General features: G+C 39.4%; 1 protein-coding gene across 1 annotated transcript in view; it reads left to right on the forward strand.

The window, feature by feature from the left end:
- The window catches only part of mdfic2 (MyoD family inhibitor domain containing 2), a 39,647-nt gene extending 23,250 nt beyond the window's left edge, over nucleotides 1-16,397 (forward strand). The window contains exons 2-3 of the mRNA XM_034869494.1: nucleotides 12,564-12,785; nucleotides 16,141-16,397. Coding sequence (XP_034725385.1) covers nucleotides 12,564-12,785; nucleotides 16,141-16,397 — 479 coding nt within the window. The remainder of the gene's footprint in view (nucleotides 1-12,563; nucleotides 12,786-16,140) is intronic.
- The last annotated feature ends 5,307 nt before the right edge of the window (nucleotides 16,398-21,704 follow it).

The raw sequence follows: 21,704 nt of genomic DNA on the forward strand, positions 1-21,704 counted from the left end.
AACCCCCCAACTCCCCCCCACACACACACACGCACACACACCCCACTTGTGAAATTCACACCTCCAGCTAGAGTCATTATCATAATTGTTACCAAATACTGTAACTCCCAAGTTTTAATTGCAATACCATTAATTTCCAATCTGTATGATTCCCTTGCACAGACAATTTCACTTCCAAATTGGCATACCCACTCAAATGATTTCAAATAAACACACTGATAAAAAATAATAATATCTCAAGGGCCAAATAGCAAGAAAGAAGGGAGGAAGGGAAATTATTGTTTTAGGCAGGCAAATTGTATCAAGAACTAGTCACGGTTACTCTTCCAAGGCTTTAAAACAAATATGCCCTTCAACTGACGCGTTATCATCGTCTCCGCACTGCAAATAAACTATGCTTTGCCTCATTTCTTTTCAAGATAAAAGACCAGTCGTTTGGGCATAATGGTCAGGGCCAACAAAATGAAATAATAAACCATTCATTAAATCAAGCACACAAGTGGTAACTTTTCTAATAAAAGATTGTGAAAGTTTAATTAATAGCAGTCGTTAGCGCTCGTTTGAAACTTATCGATTTAAACATAACAATATGTTAAAATAATGTATCCTGCAACAGTCATCACCCTCCCTTGGCGGGGCCTCTGCTCACACCACATTGTAATCAACAGATTGTTAGACATGCATTTTCCGGGCCACTGACAAAGCCTGATCTATGGGGTCGAAGGGAGCATTCGTAATCCATCCATAGCTGCAATTTATTATCTTATTTTAATTGTATACACAAACATTGAGGTGATTTAAGTGACATGGTGGAAAGATGAAATCCGTTTATATTAAAAGGGTTGCTCACCCCTGGAGCCCACTGCCAGCAACACCTTTCAATGACTGCTTTTAACAACATGGTTATTGTTTTATTGATCAGGGTTTTATTACAGATTTGACACCTATGTTATGTGTTAATCGAACTGCATATAATTTTTTGACACATATTTTACGAGATTATGACTGCAATTAATTTAATAACTATTATTTTTTCGGTGATTTCAGTCTTAACGAGGTTTGTGGGAGAGTGCTCCATTTGTCTTGGCCGTGTTGTCACTCATGCACTCTCCGGCACGGTGGCGCAGTGCATGACCTTAATGGAAGCCGCGGAAATGGCCAATCGAGCTAGCGTCCGCACTCCCCTGCTCGTTGCGGACCCACCTTCTTTTGTTCTAGGAAGCGATATCACTATTAAGGAAGCCATTCATAGCCATATAATTCCTCCTTTCTACACTTAAACGCTCCAAGCTTATGGGAAAATTATACAACGCAGCCTTTTCTCAAAAGTACTTTGAGGATGTGTCATTTTTCAGGCAGTGTACAATTAACCTGGGAGGGTAAAAAAATAACCATTTTCTGCAATGTGAAGTAGGATTAATATCTTTTCTTAAAACACAAATTATGCAACATTGGCTTTAAACACAGTAAATCAGGAAAACATGGGCGCCTGCGGACGGTATGTGGGCAGTTAAAGCAGGACAGGGGGACAGGGGACATAACAGTGTGTCAAGCTGAGATACAGCTCACACGTCTATAAAGGCAGACACAGACAGGGGCACTGTTGGTCAATAGCCCCCATCTGTGTCTCCTCTCATCTCGAAGAAGTGCACATCTGCTGAACATGGCACAATTTATCTATCAGAAGAATTATTAATTAATAGTTCATCTCATCCTGTATAATTGAGGACAGATCTGGAACGCCATTAGCTGTGATAATAAAGAGAGCGATACCTCCCGCCCACCTGAGCACATGGGAAAAGCCTCCTCTACTCCGGTTCTTTGTGGCCTTGTCAGCAAATGTATTCTTTGCACTGAGCAGTAGTTAACAACTTATAGGTTTGTCAAACCAATTTCCTTCTTTTTAAATCTTCATAGCAATTATCTTTTTGCATAATCAGTTTCAAGACCTTGGGGGTCTACTGGGTCTTGTAACGTCTTTAAAATAATTGTTCAGATAGTAATTTGAAGTTTTGTGGAAATTGCTTAATAATCAGATCCCAAAGTCAATATTTGGCTGAGGAACTAAGTTGTAGATGGAAAAGACTTCATGGGTCTCTGACAGAAAAGAGGACCAGCTAAAAATAAAATTACATCAGAAGTTGGAGCCAACTCAACATAAAAGCATGCATGCGTGTGTGTGTGTGTGTGTGTGTGTTCTGTGTGTGTGCTCGGATGTTCAAGGGTGTATATATGTGTGTGTCTGCTTGCACACTGGTGCAAGCCAGTGTCCACATGCATTCACATTACATTGTAGTCCATGTGCATGTGTGACAAAGTGCTGAGTTGTACAGGTGCATATCCAGGTTTACGGGGAAAAAAACCTGCAGATAAAGTAGACCCATTTGAACACGTTTTAATTTTCCATTTTAACACACCATCAGAAGAAACAAAGTCAAACAGATATCAGTGGGAATAAAGCTATATTATCATGAAATATTAACAGCTGTTGTGGACCTAACACAGCGGTTATCTACTTTGAGCATTTGAAAGATATCCAACTTAAAAGGAGGAGGGCACAGATTTTTAATGTTTGTCCCAATTACCCTTGTAATGAGATGTATCTGAGTCGGTAGTAATGACAGTAATGAGAAAGATAAAATGACAATGAGTAACAACGTAGCTGGCATATCAATGACTCGCCAGACCGAGTTCTACGTCTAAAGGGACAAAGGAAGTACCATGATCCCCAATAGCAAGGACAAATAAAAGAAAATACAGGTCCAACACGGTGCTCCCCTTGACTCCTAAAGTATATATGAATCACTACCCTTATTATCACTCTGACACAGCAAGGAGCTTTGCTTTATGAATGCTACTTAAGGAGCATCTCATAATGTGCACTGACTAAACCCAATCATAATCTGTCTTGCCCAATAACAACAAGACAATGCTTTACAGAAACCGTCTGATGTCATATCATCATTACACTAATAGCAAGAGCCCGGGCTACTGTTAGCCCCGCCCAATTAGTCATTTTAAACGGCTTATTGGTGAGAAAGCATCAATGATCAATTCAAGCATTTAGCCAGTGGGGCAGGCCTTGAGTCAGTGCCAGCATTGATTATCTGAAGGAGCAAATTGGTCCGTAATAATGGGTATTTCTCATGATGTCTGTGTGAAGCTGTGAGGACTTTTCATTTTATACAAAATCCTGTACTGTTAGAGCTCAGGTACAGCATATCATCATTTATGCAAGTGGCTGTTCTTGTGCCACATGTGAGGATGCATATTATCATCTTGAAAGTAATACTTTTGGAAAATAATAATTCTCCTCCCGAATTTTGAAAAGTACCTCTGTAGTTACTTCCTGATTAACGCTGTATTCATCAAATAATGTTTATTAGCAATGGAGCAGCAGACAGTTTTCAGTGTAAAAAAACAACAAGTAATACGGCAGTACACTATGTGGTGAGGACCAAATGCTAGGCAGACAGAGTTAGAGTAGAGAAGTGAAGAACTTAGCAGCCAAAGAGTCAGATATTTCCCCTGCGAAGCAAGCAGAGCTGAAAGTAGAGTGAATATTGAATTTACATTTGGCAGGTGTCCAGAAACACGACTCCAAATGAATGCTAATGCTGCTCTTGTCTGTTGGATGTGTCAGGAAAGCGTTTGCTAATGTGTTAGCCATGTCAACTTTGTTTAAAGATACAGTAATATGTCAGCTGTGTGTTTATAACTTGTTCTACTGCCTCCCAGTGGCCAAATGAATGAGCGGCGCAAAATCTGCTTTAGGCATTATTGTTATAACTTAAATATAAATATAGGCTGAATATCAAACTTCCTCTTTCCTTCACTTTAGTTTACAGACCTAAAGCACCGAAAGCTTGCGTTGAATGTTTGGTGGGATTTGTATTCTTCTTAACTCTTTCAACAAATAGTCCCTCATTTTAATTTTTTTCCCCTAGTTTTAGAATACTTCACCTGGACAAAAATACTGTATAGCACCCTGAGTTTTGACAACATGTAACACTTGAGAGCTTATTTCACTAAAAAAGTGTTTTTTTTAGAAAAACATTTACATTTCTCAATTCAAGGTAATACAAATGTATCTGTTTTTAATATGATTACCAAAACCCAGTATCATATCCTCGACACTTGTATTCAAACAGTACCCAACCCTAAGGATCACATAAAGTAAGTTATACAGTAACTGTGTAGAGCTACCCACGCTGCTGTTTTAAAGATATAATCTTGACAATATGAAGAATATTATAATAATATTATTACAAATGTAACAAAGCTTATTATTCACAAGATTTGACCACTTTAGCTTTGCCATTGTTTGAGCATTGTTGTCATCCAGTGTGGTACAAGACCTCTGACATAAACAAATCTTTCAGCTATGCAAATTAAATACAGCATATTGACTCTGTAAAATGACATAGATTGCCTGAAACCAGGGTAGAAGCTTTGAAATCAGAGCAAAAAAATCTATTTAGCCTTGAATAACTTCAAGGCTTTTTACGAACACCCCATGGATCATCCGGGGGTCCCAGGTGGGACTGTTGCCTTAGGAAACTCTCACTTCCTCCACTGTGGAGAGAATCCCCAGTTGGTTTAAGTCATATGCTGTTAGACGCCAAAGAATCCAATTTACCCCATTCCCATACTTCTTTGATTTCCTTTGCTTTGTAAGGTCATTTATCTACAATCTTAATTTGGAAACTGTGATTTCTTCTCTTTGTGACAAGCAGCAGGAGTTTCTTCCCCCTCTGCTCAGCTGTCATAAAGGCAGGCAGGTATCCTTGAAGATGTTGGAAACATTTTAATACAATAGACATGTTCAATTAGAGCAAAATGATGTTGGACATGAATTATTGTGTTCTTAATGGGTTGAGCAGAAATAAATCCCAGGAACTAAAGGTGAGCTCTGCTTTAAGGTACAGCACGTGTAAGTGGATCAGAACAAACTGCTCCACAGTAAACTCTGTGGTAGTTAATGAGGACCACGGATAAATGCTGAAATCTATTAACTCAGAGATCTCACCAAATGCATTTTACCAATAGCGGAGCATTCTGTCCACCAGAAATGGATTCTTTGATTTTCTATTTCATCCCTTCTCAAGCACAGCTCAGCTTCTCAGCGGTTATTTTTAAGGATTACAAACCTAATCCTGAATGGAAGTAGCTTTTGGAGGAAAGTGGTTCCATTAACTTTGCACTGAAGTTTATCACAAGCTTAATGTGTAAAAAAATGGTAAAACACAAACAATCGAAAGAGTACTATTACCTAGATATTATTTAATAGCCAATGTACACCATTAATTTGTACTGAATCGGCCGAGCCATTAGACTATTGAATAAGCACACTTAATAAATCATTTAACGGATGAAGGATTTTCACTTTCTGATGTATTAAATATGTCTGCTGTCATTTGTTTGTTTCTATTGCAAATAAAGAAAACACACTAAAAATATCCAGGTTTGTACCTGTTAAATGATCATTAATTAATAATTATTTAAGCATGAGCATCAAACTGTAGTCTCATTATTAACATGCATCAAATACTCCACATGTTTGTTTTCCCATCCTCTACATGTTAGATTTGCACCTTTTATCTATCTGAGGACAATGACATCTGCCTATGAAAATAAAGTTGGTCCACCGGGGTTAACCATTCGTAGAAGGAGAGAGTGAATATGACATCAAGAGTCGTCTTCTCTTTGTCTTAGCCAGCCTCAAGGTGACAGGAGTCTGCTCTCATCCAACTATGCCAACTATGACACTTATTCTCTGTGGAACTCATTAAGGGGCAAGGGGACCTTTGCACCGGCAGCATGTTCAACAAACTAAGACATTTTACTAAAACCAAAAATAAATAAATAAATAAAGTCACAATTTCCATTTAGTTCTATGGAACACCTGCCACGTTCACACACATGCCTGGCCTAAATGTTAAGTTGTCCTTTCAAGGTGATCTGGAATTATGCCTTGATTCTGCATTGAAAGAGGACATTTTATGTCCATTTTCAGATCCATACTTGTATTTTGATTGTTTATTATAAAATGTTTGCATGCTTTAATGTTAAAAACACATATTATTATTATTATTATTATTATTATTATTATTATTATATTCACTCACTGTCTCAAATGCTCCGTTTTAGCGCCTGTGTCTTTAAGCCCCTCTCCCAAAAGAGCCCAGTCCATTTGTGTTCTCAGTGTCTGCACCATCATTGCTGTATCTATTATTGTTACATCACAACCGTATGAAAAAAATATTAGATATGGCTGTTTTATTTAATTTCATCTTTATGCATGTAACCCATGTTCATATTTATGTTCCCAGAAGATTATTTGCTTTAGCGTTACACTAACCGCTATCACTTAATAATACACTGTTGACAGGACAGCTAGCATTAGCTGAAGGCTAATAATTTCAAAATGTGAAACGTCAAATACAGTCATTTATTTACCATAGCTGATGGGCCATTTTTTTGAACGTTTGGAACACAAAACTAATATTTGGGCTCAAAACTGAATGCTATATCATATTTAAAAAATGAATAAGGAAACATTTCTACCCAAAACTGATACCTTTGTCCTTGTTAATACATTTTCATATACCATTTATCTTTAAAGTTGCAACGACTCATTTCTTTTTTGACATGCTTAAATGTTAGCATTGAGCAGAAGGCTATTTAATGAGAATACATGCAGGATTATTGCAAGCACACAATTGCTGACTTGATTTCTTTCCATTATGGTCGCAAGATTAAGTTATTGCTTTGATTAGGGCATTATGTGTTCATAATAATCCAACTATGTTAACCTAAACCAATTACCTGAAGTTTTAAAAGGCAAGTTTATTTTCCTAAAAAAGTTTGGGTATAGCCTCAAGGCTAATGGAAAATAAACATTGCTGGTGCTGTTGGTATTGTTTTTCATGTGAATACATTCATAAATCATTCTAGTGCAAATTATATTATTTGTGTTTTTAGCTACATCAAAGCTTCTTTTTTTTTTGCTGCTCTTCATTTTCAAAGCAACACTCTGGTTCACCTTCTGACTCTTGAAGCACATGAACAGAATCAAAACACAGACGGAAATCAGACTAAGGTGTATACATGCAAAGAGCCCAGCAAACCCAGCACTTCTAATTAAGTGCTCTGTCACAGTGTGGTTATAACCGAATTGATATTTAAAGGGAAATAAGATCGGGAAGCCAGAGTTACAGGTTCACCACTGAGCCACAAACAACACATAAACACGGCAAGACTGAAGCTGGATGTGTATGAGTACCTGTTTACAACTGTAAATAATGGAGTGGACTGTAAGTGCAGCGAAGGGGGTCAGAATGCTGTCACTTATATAATGTAATTCATACCTGAACTTGATCTTAGGCTGTCACTTCACTCTGCATTAGGGAAAGCTCTAATGGGGTGGATTGTCAGCCACTGTGACTTTTCTGCAAACGCAGGGCCACACAGCTCATTCCGCAGAGAGCACATTTCCATGGGAGCCAAATTAACCACGCAGCCTGCTGAAACTCTGACGGCGTGATTGATGGTAACCAATAACACAAAACCTGCTGTGTCAGTTAGAAACAACAAGACCACTAAGAGGGAATACAGTGTTGTCACACATCGCCTTTTGAAGAACGCAAGAGCACAATCTTGATTTGGCTTTCCTATAATTACATTTTATCACCATAACAACACAAGGAATTTGAAAGGAGGAGCAAAGAAAGCACGAGAAACTCTGTGGAAGTTCTCTTCAGGAGTTGTATTTACACTGTGTGCAGCATAGTAGGAGCTCAGTAACAAATACTCTCACATCTTAATTTTTCAATTAGCATGGCTCTTGTTCTCTAAACATATGCAAACACAACGGGGCGTCTATTAAAATGCAACTCAAGTGTTGAGCCTAATTAGAGTAAATTGGTTGGCTTGTATTCTGAGAAATTTGAATGCAGCTCACTATCCATGTTTCGCTGCGTGTTTCGCCCCAACAAACAAACTGGCACCGGCTGCCTCATGCATATGTTCAGCAGAATCACAGCCTTGAAGGAGTGAAATGTGTGTGTGTGTGTGTGTGTGTGCACGAGGGATTGTGTATCTACATGTGGGCTATATTGTCTTGTCTTGACAATAATCTGCCAAATATGGTAACGTTCTCTGAAAAACAGTGACTTTTCTAATTATATTACATCACAAAATATCTTTACACTGTGTCCTGTTTGCTAAATAAAGCATTTGTATATGGAATTGCAGTTTTAATGTGAGATTTACCTTTATTATGTGATGTTTTGCATTTGCTTTTGGCTTCATTATCACTTCATAGAGGGAGAAGAGTCCAACTAATAAAAACGTTGCTGACCTTGTCCCGGTGATGTTTTAGTAGGAGCGGATCTCTAGTGTTTTTGCCAACGTCATTGGAACATTGGAAAGGCTTACAGTACAGTAGGCAGCAAGCCAAATGGTCTGCTCTCTTGCTGAGGTGAATAGCTGCCTCCACAGCCAGGACGAGAAGACTATGTTGCAGCCTGCTGCGTGAGAACCTAATCCTGTGAGCTGAGGAGTGAATGAAGACAGAGCTGTGGTAACACTGTGCTTGACATCAACTCACATTGGCCTCAGCTGTGTGCAGCCACATATTTTTGGCTTGAGATAATCAGGTTTGTCATAAGAAGTGCATTTTTTATTTGTGATGCAATGGACCAGATGGCAGATGCAATTACTCTAAGAGGCGATGTGAAAGACAAAGGGAGAGTAAACACTGCTGAGGAGACCTCTACGTGGGTTAGAGGAGGTAAGTTAATGTGAATCAGTTCTGTGGAAAGAATCTGAGCATCAGTATTGAGTCATTGTGTTTCTTGTAAATCTCTGCTAGGATAACATACAGCCGTCAGAGTCATCCTTCCTGTCCCTTAAGCACTTTAAATGTCTACTTACTGCTACATATGTAGGCCTACTTTATATTTAACTTGAAAAAAAGTTTAAGAACAATTTCCTAGGATTTTGACAGGCCAATGGCTTACAATCATTCTTTAAACTGTGTGGATGTTTTCTGGGGTTCTGATGTGCTTCAAATTAGAGTTTGCATTCTGCACAAAATAAAATCATCTTCAGTTTTATGGTGTTTTATTATTGCTTGTAAATTGTATCGTACTCTGGAAACTGTTTTTAACTCCCTATTAATTGTAGCACTTTGAGATTTCTTTTTGAAATGTAAAGGGCATTATAAATAAAATGTATTATTATTATTATTATTATTATCCATTGCTACTAGTAACTGTGCTGTCTTATGAGTGGCCGTGGCTTGGAGAAACACAACCTGAAAAATGCATAGAATGCCTGCAGGCCTCGATTCTCTATCAGCTAATGGTCATGGGCATGGACCAGCTGCACTTCTCATTTGATGCTTCTCTGTTCAAACATACAAGCGGACAGCAGTGATTTGAAGTTCATTTTAACTTGTTGTACTTCAAAAACCAGCCCAAGCTACCTTCTTCACTTCTCATCCAATCACTGAGAAATGACAGCTTGAAGATTCTGATGAGAGATAACAGGAAACTTCAAGCTGATGAAAGGGAGACATGTTTTGAGCATTATTTCATACGTATTTAAAAACACAGCTAATAAAAATCTTTAAAATGGCCAATACAGCCCGGAGCAAAGTCCATTTGTATGTCTCTTTCAACAATTTAGGTAAGACAAATACAGTTTAAACTTACAAAAATGTGTTGAGAGCATGAATAAATCATTAGGAATTAAATGTTTAATAAACATAGAAAGAAATGGTTAATAATTCACTTTGAATAGGTGGTGAAAAAGTAAACAGTCTGCACCCGACGCAACAATTCATTAATATCTATTTTAATCAGATGATAACAAACAGATCCATTCCTGGACCGTTGGAAACCGCACAGCCTAACTCCAGACTCGGCTCTTTGGGTACTGACTGTACATTTAGTGTTGCAAACAGTATAGGTTTTACATATGAACTAAGTACACGCTCATTAGGCCTGTAACGATATGGATAATAAAACCGAAATCGCAACACTCAGCTCCACGAACCTGTGTCACGGTGGGAGAAGGCAGAATCGCGACACACCCCTTCCAACTCCAGAGTTATCCTTCTTGTCTAGATGAAATGCTACCACATCTTTAATTTACTAGTAGTTTTTTTGGTGCCTTATTATTGTTTTGTCTGGTAAATTTAGCTAACTGTACAGATGGCTAAAACGGAGATGTAGTTAAGTTAGCTGCTGTTAGCGTCCTTAACACCGGAGTTAAGTCCTGACCTGTATGGTTGCTAGCTGGCTGGGGGCTGACTTTGGAATGGATGTGTCCTGGAACCGGGGCTGTTGTCAGCTCTCATCTCGAATGAATTATCGCAGTGCCGGGAGACTGAGCAGAAGACAGAAGACAGCTAGCTAGCTAAATTATTAGATTAGTCGTCTATCTATACAGTTAACGTTACTGACTAATTTGTGGGTTAGCCCAGAGTTTTTAACTATGGTAAATACAATCATACTAGAAATAAATGAGCGTGTTGAACGGTGTCATAATCTAACATTACCCACCAAGAATTACATTAGCATTAGCATGAACGCTAGCTACTTGTCAACCAGCACCTTCACAGTAGGCACCAAAGCACGGAAATGTTACCATTATTCTTACTTGTCATTCCAACGACTTAATGAACCACTGAAACAATTTTGGAAACATTATTTTAAGGTCCAATATATTCTTTGGTGTTGAATCGATCAATATTGAATTCAATCATCATCAATAAAAAAGGGATCTGTTGTATTTCTGTGTTGCAAACTGACAAAACGATTCCATGTGGCAGGAAACAATTTGTATTACGTTTACTTAGGAACCCCCCCCCCTAAAAAAGAATTGAGGTTTGTGACGAATCGTGGGTCAAAAATTGTGAACTGAGCGAACCGAACCAAAGTTTGGTGTATTGGTGTAAGTTTTGGTGTATTGTTACACACTTCTCATCAGCTGTTTCAAAGCTGTGAAAGCATCATGACACATCATGAGGCTCACAGGCTCCACTGATCTGTGTCTGTATGTGGTGTCTATTATTGTAAGCCCACACAAGAAACACAGCTGTTCTCAAAGATCAGGAGGTGATGGACAGTTTTCAAGTTGGTGTCAATCAATAATTTAAATGTACTCATTCTGAAACTTTGAAGAGAAGCTCATGGCTTCATAGGGCTATTAAGTTTCCAGTTTGCAAGATAAACGGATGTAACAGTTTGCAATATATCTGACCAATAGGGGCTTTTTTTTTACAATACATCCTTGTACCTAAATGACAGAATAGGTCGATTGTCAACCCTCCCAATATGGCGTACACTATATGACCAAGCAGCTTATAACAACTCATTAATATGTTGCTTGTCAGGCTGCGACCTCTCTTGGCTGTAGTATTTATCGCAAAAGCAATTTTAATCATGTGACTCCTGTATTGTCAGGGGCGCAGGTTTAAACACATAGTTAGCATTGTTAAACGAAATAATTTAAGTTTATGGAACAAAAGTCCTTATTTAGGGATAGTAACAAATTAAGGATTGGCTTAAAATTAGTCATGTCTTGTTTCATGTTGCATATTGTCGTGTTGTGTTGCACTGTATCGTATCATGTTACGTCATATTATATCACGCCATATTGTGTCCTATTGTATTGCGTCATATTGTGCAATGTCATGTTGTGTCGTAGCGTCTTGTGTTGTTTTGTATCGTATCGTGTTGTGTCCTATTGTATCGTGTCATATTGTGTTGCATCATATCATGTGTTGTTGTGTTGTATTGTTCAGTACGTTGGCTCTGCGCAGAGCTTACTTTCCTAGCCTAAATAAGGGGCCTACGCAGTTGCTCTGGGGTGTCTGCAACAACCTACCGACTCTTTAAGAGAATAGTAGACTGTATGTTTGTGTGCGGTGGGGGGAGAGTGAGTGGTAGATGAGTAATGGGGTTAGCTCCGGAGCGGGGTACCGATAATGGAGATGGAGAAACAAAGTGTCTCCCCTGTGTTTTCAGACCACGGTTGGCAAGCTGCAGCAGAAAAACTTAACCTTCTCCTTGACTACATGGGGTTCACGGAGAAGGAGTACCAGGAAAGAAGTGCATGCAAATGCAGCACTACCAAGCCACGGCCATGTGGACCAATCACAGTTGGGGACGTGCACGTCAGGCATACGTCGCAGTATGGTGTAGGGTCCACATCCACAAGCATACACTACTGTCAAAAGTTTGTGGTCACTTACAAATTCCCATTGCACTCCTTAATAGACAGAATAGCAGCTCAGTTGCATTGTTTTTTTTTAACCAGGGCAGCTGACAATGAACCATGTAATGGTTGCTGATAATGGGCAATGCCATATCTGGTATTCTGTCTAGAATGTCTACGAAGGGGTATGTAAAGTGACCCCAAACTTTTGACCAGTAATGTACCTATGGCGTAGATTAAATGCAGGATCATAAATGCTGGCGTTTTGCTCTTTTACTTCTCAATCACCTTGCCCCAAACAATAAAATTGTTGCAACGGTTCATCTCCTTGACAGAAAGGACAGAAAGTGAGGCTCAAGTCAACGCCTGGGAACTTGGTGCCTCCGCAGACACTGGGCCTCGGGAGACTGGTAGAGACACAGGCACACAGCGGGCTAGAGAGTGTGACAGCTCTTCTTCCTCTCTGCTCTCTTTGAAAAAGTACCTGAGGAAGTCTTCCTCTACATCATCCTCCACCACAGACTCTATGTCTTCTTCTCAGCAGAGCAACATGGGAGGTTAGTTACACCGACACTTCATCATACCCATCCAAGGCCCTCTAGCAGAACACACAGCTGCTGAAAAACTCTTGTGTTGAGCTCTCAGCATAACTCTTATGAAAGAGATGATCATTCAAATATAACGTTACTACTAATGAAATAACCAAGGATTAATATGCAGACTAATAATGCCACACAGCACAGACAGAATACAAAATTTGACAAATTGCAAGCTTAATTCCTCACCATGCTGTGAGAATGCTTTAATACAGTTCATATGATCAATTATGAAAATGTGTGAATAATTTAGATACTGAAACTACAGCAAAAAAATTCACTACCGACTGATTATGTTCTCATGCACTTCTGTCAAAGGAAACATTAAATTAACCAGTATGTATTTTAAATTAAGCTTTCTTTCCAAGAGAAGAGCAAATTTGTTTCAATCTTGCTTCTATCTTGGTCTGTGCACCAAATACGGAGTTGGAGTCACAATGCGGTTAGCCTAGCTTAGCATAACGACTGGAAACAGGGGCGAAGAGCTGTAAAAAGACCAGAAATACATATAGGCCTACCATTCTAGAATTCCCTAATTAACATTTTGTATCTCATTAGGTTAATCTAGAGCCATTTAGATTGAGTTGTCACTTTTTGATCTCGCTAACGGCGTGGTCACGTGGTCCAGGTAAGCCTGTATAGTTCCAAACACATGCACCGCTGTCATATTCTTCTATGGGACTTGCAGCAGTGAGTGCAACATTGAATGGTAAACATAAGTGAAAATACTAAGTACGTGTTTCACTTTTTTTGTATCTTTGTAAATGTCAGTTATACATTTGAGTGGTAGGGTGGCAACTGAAAGCCCCAGTTTTACTACTAAACTCACTATAAAAACACTATAAAGAATATTTACAAAATGAGAACCATAGGCCTACCTGTCTGTAACACAAACACATGTTTTCTTAAAGGCATAAACTGTCATTAATGTAATCAATAATCACCCAACAACACATGTAGAACACAAGAATTTATATATATATACTGTATATATACATTTAATAAATCAACCATTTACTATGTTATTACAGTGAAATATGAAAATAGCCTAACCCGTGTTTCTCAATCAAAGTGTCACAGAACATTCATTTGCTAGTCTGCTACTCTGCTTTCTCAATCTCAAAGTCCAGTCAACAGTCCATTCAGCATTTAGTGTCCAGCCCACTTCTTCTGATGAGGCATGAGTTGAGCACATGATCATTTTAAGACTAAGCCATACACAAAGTATCAAATATTAAAGAATAACAACTCATTACTCTTGGATGAATGAAGGATATAGTATTTTTTAAACAGAGTGAGTGTGTGTGTGAGTATCTAACTGGATAAACAAGAACAAAGTGAAGGAACAGGGATGAATATTGTGTATATATACGGAAGTGTTAAGAAGAAAGGAATAAGGTAGAGAAACAATAATAGTTAGCATTAAATGTCTCCTGTATTGCTCCTCATTTCCCGGAGGTCCGCAGTACACTGCGGGACCCCTGTCCATCCTGCCCCAGCTGGCCGCCGTTAGGTGCACAACAGTCAGATAATGTCTTAGCCTCTACCGCTCTGTGCAGCCCTGAATCCACCGAAGATTGCGCTGTACACATTCAAATAAAGATAACTATGAGCATTATAAAGTGCCTCTTATACAATATAGAGAGTTGACAATTCAAAAGAGGTAGCTGTTTACTCAATTTACCCCTGGAGACACCTTCACAGCTGGCAAAGTTGAGCCAGCAAACTAGCAGGCAGTCGGTCGTCTACCAAGTTAAAAATATATATAATTGCGCTGTGCACATACAAATACATTCAAAAATTCAACAATTCAAAAGCTGCAGCTATTTAATCAGTTATCCAACGGTCAGTAATTGAAATTAATGCTGTCCAACTCTGTGGATTGGATGTTTGGAATTATTTGAGGCTGCGTACGCCGGAAATAGACGGTAAAAAGCGTAAAACAGAGTCCAATGGGAATGTCGCCACCCTGTCTTTCTCTATCACTCTGGATTAATCCATACACGGACTGAAGTGAAAAAAATACTTTCTGGTTTTAGAAGGAATTAAACAATTTAATGAAGAACACCATAACTTCTTTTATATCTTTATCCATGGGACAAACCGACCCGATTTAATAACTAATGAACACAAACCGAAATAATTTGCCATTGTTGTTTATGAACCCGGCATTACTTACGCCGCTCAAAGTGGCCCAATGTTAGATAGCAACACCACTTCAAGACCTCAATAGCATGAATTCAGGTAACTAAAAGTGCACTCATTCTGGCACAAACTGTATCATTTGTAAATTCTGAGCTTTTAGAATATATTGTTCGGTCATTCAGAGCACCCCACTCTCATAGCACTCAGTCTGAGGAGACGGAGCAGCAGAGAGCCAAGCCCAGCAAATGTGTTATAACCAGTTGATATAACAGGAACTACCCTAGCAAAATGCAACAACTGTGGACTGATGGGGGAATTAAATGAATTAATTCTCATCGTAATGATCTCCTACATTGTCATCCTCACTGTTGACAAGCTCCCGCACAAGAGACACCACATTTTATATACTGTATACACTCTGCAGTAACATTAAAACGACTCTGAATAACCTGAAAATTTGCTAAAATCATCCTCACACAAGGCCCTTATAATACCACAAAGGATATTCTTCTTCAGAATTATTGCCAACTGTATTTTGGTCTTGATTTAGGTGCAGATATAACAAGGTTTTAAATAATATAGATAATTGGGTAGCCTTGTTGGACGTTTGCTTTCCCTAAATCCTTTGCAACACAAGCCAGATGGACTTTCCTACGACATGTCTTCGGTGAGTAACTGTAAACGGTCAGTGTCATTTGACGATCTCATGCTTTATAGCACTCATGGGGGCATCATTTGGCAAAGGCTGCTGGCACACACAGTAGTACATTGTTTCACTGCAACCACAAGGCAACTTGAAATGCTCCTGACAAAGTATAGGAGAGACTTCTAGTAATTGATTACGTCGCCAAACAGCTTTCTTGTCTCTCTGTTAGGGATTAAGGCATGATTTTATAAATTATGCATGGGCAAAGGAAGAAAAGAAGGCTTTTAAAATGTTAGAGGTATAAGTGAAGAGCAGCTCTTGTAGAAGCACAGATGATTTATGTCCCAAGATATGGTTTAAACACAATTCATCACACATTAGCTGAAAGAGGTCATTGCAAATGTGTGAAGGGGAAAGGCCTTTTGTTGAAGACCAACAAAAACTCCAAATTGTTTCATGTTGAATAAATACAATAAGGCAAACCATGTTTTGAATATTTTACCTGACTGTACGTGTCTCCCTCAGTTGACTGTGCAGGAATTATCCTGAACTGTCTCTTCTGCCAGTTCTACGATATGATCCTCATGCTACCTGACTCCTGTGAGAGAGCTGTCAATCACTGCTGCCCCAACTACAAACAAGTTGTCACCGCAACAGAGTCTACTCCCAGCAGTAACGATGACTCCTACGTGGAATTGGACTGTGGTCCGTTCGGTTCCTGTCATGATGCAAGTGACTGCCTGGAGTTGGCTATGGAGCTTTCTGAATTATGCTATCACTAATGGGAAACCCATACAGCATTCATCCCCAATAATGATAAGAAACTGTTGGGATAATCAAATATCAGACTCCTGTGAAGTGGAGAATGTCTAAGGGCTAAAACACAATTAGAAAGAAGTTACAAAGTAAAAAACATACCATCAAATGAAAGCTGTAATACGCAACATTTGGGACATTAATACGACAGTAACTATATACATTACCCATCTGTATATGCATGTGGCCTTGTGTTTATGTGTCTCTTGAATGTTTGAAATAGACCCTTAATCTGTATTCAGCCAGAACATTTTATATTGTCGATTTCAGAATGCGTTGTTGATAACTGATGATGCATTCACATCCCAAACTGCCCTTGTAAATACATACTTCTTTATCTCCGACCTTGTTTTACTTGGTTGTTACAAATCATTGCTCTGACAATCCCCATCTACTGTAGATACTGAATGAATGAATACCTTAACAGTCTGACTAATGTAGCGTCTTGAATTTCAGCAACGGAACACTGTCCTCACAAATAATACACTGGCCTTGAGGACTGCAAATTGAAATCTCTGCTCTGTTGAAATACACACTGGCACATCAACAAGCACTCCAGCTTCAACATGATAGTCTTTCTGAAGTATGGAAAAAAATCTTGAAGCCTGTCCCCTGTTGAGTGGGCCTATTTCAGTTCAAGTGCCACTGGAAACCCAGGAGCTTGTGGATGTGGCATGTGTAGGACACTTGTCCTTGTCGCTTCCCTCGACCTCTGTTCTCAAAGACAGTTCTCTCAAGTGGTAGATCACTGTTTGGATCACTTCAGTCTGATATATGTCCTTGTCACATAATGGGAAATGAACGCAGAAGCATGGCTGTTATGTCAGTGTGAAAACAGTATACAGGACAACATTGTACTTACGAATCATCAGTTTCCCAGAGAGGTCAGTGTGAGAGCCGAGGTGCGCAACACAGTGTTACCCGATTAACTTCCATTACCAAACATTTGTTTTCTGCCATTACATAAAAAGACCAATAGAGTAACCTCACTCGATAAACAAGGAGGCTATTATAGTGCAGTTGTGAGAAGCACAGCTGTCTCCTGTTGTCGCAGTTATACACTGTGGTAATGGTACTGTACTACAGTCCTGAGATTAAAGCATGGGGTATGGATCGGACTTTGATAATTTGCTATTGTGTGTAAAGCAGATGTACTATATCCTATTATTTTTACTAATGTGTTTCAGCTTTGTAGCTCAGAAATAGTTTACACTACACTGCCCATGAGCCTTAGTGAGTCAAAAGAAGATGTCATGTTTTGCAATGAAAAATAAAGGGTTAAGTTATCAGTTCTGCCTCACTTTGATTTCACTAAATTCAAGCAGAAGTCATCATTCAAGGTCATCATTATACATTTTTATTTAGTGTTTGAAAGCAGTATAAAGAAAACCAGACAATCACACAACTAAACAGTGTGTTACACCTGATATTCCTAGAAAGTTCATGCCAGTATCATTTTAAAATCAATTTTCAAAAAGAAAGTTGCATGATTTACCCATCACCATGAATATCATATTTCCTTGTCCATCTTTGGTTTCTTCTTCTGGGACTATCTGAACATGGCATGTTTTATGGATTTGTCTAATATTCTTGGACTCTGGACTAGCCAGACCCTCCTCCGCAGCACTTTGGAGAAAGGTCTGGCAAGGACAAGGTCCCAAAACCTGTTATAAGAAACACAAAACATAGAAACTTCTGGTATTTAGACTTTTTTGTTAAATTAAACATGTTTACATTTAAGAAAGTCTCCCAACAACAATGTATGTTACTGTTTCTGATGAAAGGTCCAGTTTCCACTACTCACAGTTCAAGATAATTTGTGACAGCAGCAGATTGTGGACTTAAGGTAAATAATGGTCCTGCAGTACTTTTTATGTTCTTGCGTATCGCAGAATGCTATATTCTTCTTCATTGATTTGTGTCCATCGTCCGTCCAAGTGGTCACCATGAATATGTGAATATATTAACATCCTGATAACATTATATATTGGTCAATGTTGTTATACTGGCTTATAAACTGAGCCTTGAGACAAGTCATGTTAAAGAAATATTTTGCAAATGCAGTATTTTCTAATAAAATGTGAACGTTGTTTGACAGGTAATATTAAAACCAGGCGGGAACAGCTGTAGAGATAAGGGTTTCTCCAAATCCAAATTCCATCATTTTTAATTATAATACTTTGATCAATTGTGTCAAAATTTGCACTTTGTTCCCACAGCACAAACAAGGGGTTAGTCGGCATTCATCAGGAAATCACAAGCAACTCTGAGAGAGGCTGTTCAGTTCTGTTATTTAACGAAAACAAGACTAAAAATCTTTTGCTCAAATTCTCTGGGAATTAGTTGCTGTTAAAGGAAAAACAGTGGTGTAATAAAATGACTTTACACTTTGCACACAAACAATTTAACATCTACATCTAATACCATTTATAAGTTCCAACTGAAGATCTGAATTTCCAAAGTACTTTATGCTCATAAAGTCTCTAGGTATTGCATGAAGTAAACGGTTCTGTCTGCATTGTATTTTTAGATGGAATCAGTCCTCTTAGAGTGTATGAATTAGGCTCTAAACGTTAGACTTCCTGAAAGCAGCAAAGGAGCTCAGACAGCACTGCACGGAATATAAAAAAATAAATGTAGATACTGCACATGCTGTGCAAAATTGTATGTTGCGGGTTACATCTACAGGGAACACTGCTTGTGACCAATTTTCTCATTACCTGGTGCAGCACAATTACAAAGCTGAGTGCTATAGCTGATACTGCTCCATAAAACCTACTGGAGGTCCTTTGTGGTTTTTTGAACATAAAGTGTGCCTGCATAAACAGATGCCAGTTTTAGAGCGAAAAACATCTGCACATCTTAAACTCGCTGGATCTCTTTCAAATTACCTGATGGCTTTGGGAGTAGCATGGGCTTCAGCTTTTTTAAATAACATCCAAATGGCTTGTCCTTTACTGGCTGGGCTCAAAAATGGCCCCATCCTGGACGAGCGGATGTGGACAAGGTCAGGTGGTTTTCACTGCTGCACAACACATGCATGCACCTTAATGGTTGCTCAGAGGAGCTTGCCTAATACAACTCTAGTTCACAGCTTAATTCAAAACACTTGTGTAGAGGGTAAAAAAAAAAACTGTAATATTGAAATGATTAAGTGTGAAATGTGTTGTTGCAAGCAAAACACTTCAAAACGCTGCATGCCGCTCCACTGTTGTGTTTAGTGACACAAGCCTTGCATTAACAAAGTGATCTAATCGCGTGCTGCTTCGCCATGTTTACATGCATCTCTGCTCACTAATCGGATATGAGGTTTCTTCAGAGTTCAGGCCCTGATCGCTTCATTAGTGTGAAGCTGCTCTTCCTCCAGAGCACACAGCACTAATAGTGTTTCCCTTCAGACACAGCTCTGCAGCCCAGAGTGGCCTCCCGAGGAAGCAGCACCATTAAATATTAATGCCATGTGTTTAGAGGATTTTTATTTCAAACAGCGGGTTTGTCAGCATCTTATGTAGTGTTCCTCAAGATTAAGTCCATGTGGAAAACAGGGTCCCAAAGCTTTGTGTAGCATTGTGCCTTCAGAAGAAGTTAGGCCTGTTTTTCTAATGGTCTTTCTGTGTTAATATTGCCTACATTTTACTGTGATTTTCTCATGTGAATAGAGCATTTTTAAGTGGCTGAGAGTACTGCTCTCTGTACCTTGCAGCGTGCAATGTAGCTGTCACAAGGTGAAGAATGTTTGGGTGCATTCATCTTGACGTCACTTCAAATATTTGATGCATGTGTTTCTCATAAGCCCATTTTGCAGTTACACCCATGATGCAGAACACTATCAAAGCAAAATTTTGCATCACCAAATTATGACATTAGAAGACAGTACAAAACATTAAAAAACAAAGTTCCTCAACATAATCAAGCCCATATCGTTTTCTTTCATTGCTGGTCTACCACGCAACATCTGTAAATGCAGCGGGACACGTCTAAATGTATCACAAATCTGTTCAGAAATTTGAAATATGTCCTCATTTCTTTGTCATTTGTTCTATTGTCCTAGTTTACATGCCAATTTCACAATTACCCCCTCAAATGAACCTGACCTCACTCTCGTATGTGGAAGTGGTGTGTGTGAGCATCATCCTCAATTAGGTCAGGGGCGTTAATAGTACAGTGGAAAACGAACGCTCCCCACAACATCCTCCAGGAATTGCGCCTGACACTACTGACTCTCTTGAATCTATATTTGGGCCAAGCGTGTGGATGTGTGTCACCTAAGACTACCCGCCTAATCTCCGCCAGAGAAAGTAAAGTGAGTTGTGTGCCCATGGGCGGAGATTGTCAAGACACAAAGGGAGCTCCCAGCAGGCACCGCAAAAACCAGGCCCTGGGCAGGTTTTTATGATACCTTTCAATCAGCAGATGATTCCCAGCTGAAATGACAGGTGATTTGACTCAGTCTCCAATTAATGACCTAATTTTAACAATTAAGAGCAGAGGAGGAAGGGGAAAGCCCCATGAAAAGACAGCGAACAGGGCCGGGGGGCAAGTTTTTATGCCTTGAAAGTAAAAGGCGATCTCACTACGTCGAACGTGACTGGAGCCTGTTGTCCCGGCTCAGGTGACCTCTCCCTCCTTTAATCAGGTGGCGTCCTGCAGGGAGAGCACACTTTGGCAAGGAGCTGGCATGCGGATGGGAGGGTGAAAGGAGGAGGAGGGTGTGCCTTGGATATGTTGAAGGGGTGACAAGAGGGTGGCAAGGGGATGATGGAGTGCATCAAGCTGTGTGCCCCCCACCCACCCATCCCCTTCCACTCTCTCTTGCCCCCACCCCCCACTGCATAGAGGAAATTAAAGAGCTGTGTAGCAGGAGGAGAAGAAGGGAGGAGGGTGGTGATTTAGAGCGTGGCGCAGGGGGATGGGGACCCGGCGCATTGGAGTTAATTACTGAATAATGAGGAACAATTTATTGTGTTCTTGTTAGAGACATCAAAATGCTGCTGGATAGTGCCTATAGAGAAGAGCATGCCTCTCTCACCCCTTGTGCATCTGCTAAAATGTGGTGTTTAACTCACAGCAATTAAATAGCCCTGCCATGCTTTTCCTTAACATTTACAGCGAGGGTTTTGCAGGTCTTCTTGGCTGATGGGAGGACTTATCCAATACAGTACTTCTACTTTCCTCCAGACCCTCTGGGTTTATACTAAAACCTAATGAGAGCTAGACTGACTGGCTCAGTCTGTTTTCAAAGCTTGCAAAGTTGATTTTACCCAGAATGAAAA

This window comes from Etheostoma cragini, chromosome 4 (genome assembly GCF_013103735.1).
Source record: "Etheostoma cragini isolate CJK2018 chromosome 4, CSU_Ecrag_1.0, whole genome shotgun sequence".
NCBI classification, from domain to species: Eukaryota; Metazoa; Chordata; class Actinopteri; order Perciformes; family Percidae; genus Etheostoma; species Etheostoma cragini.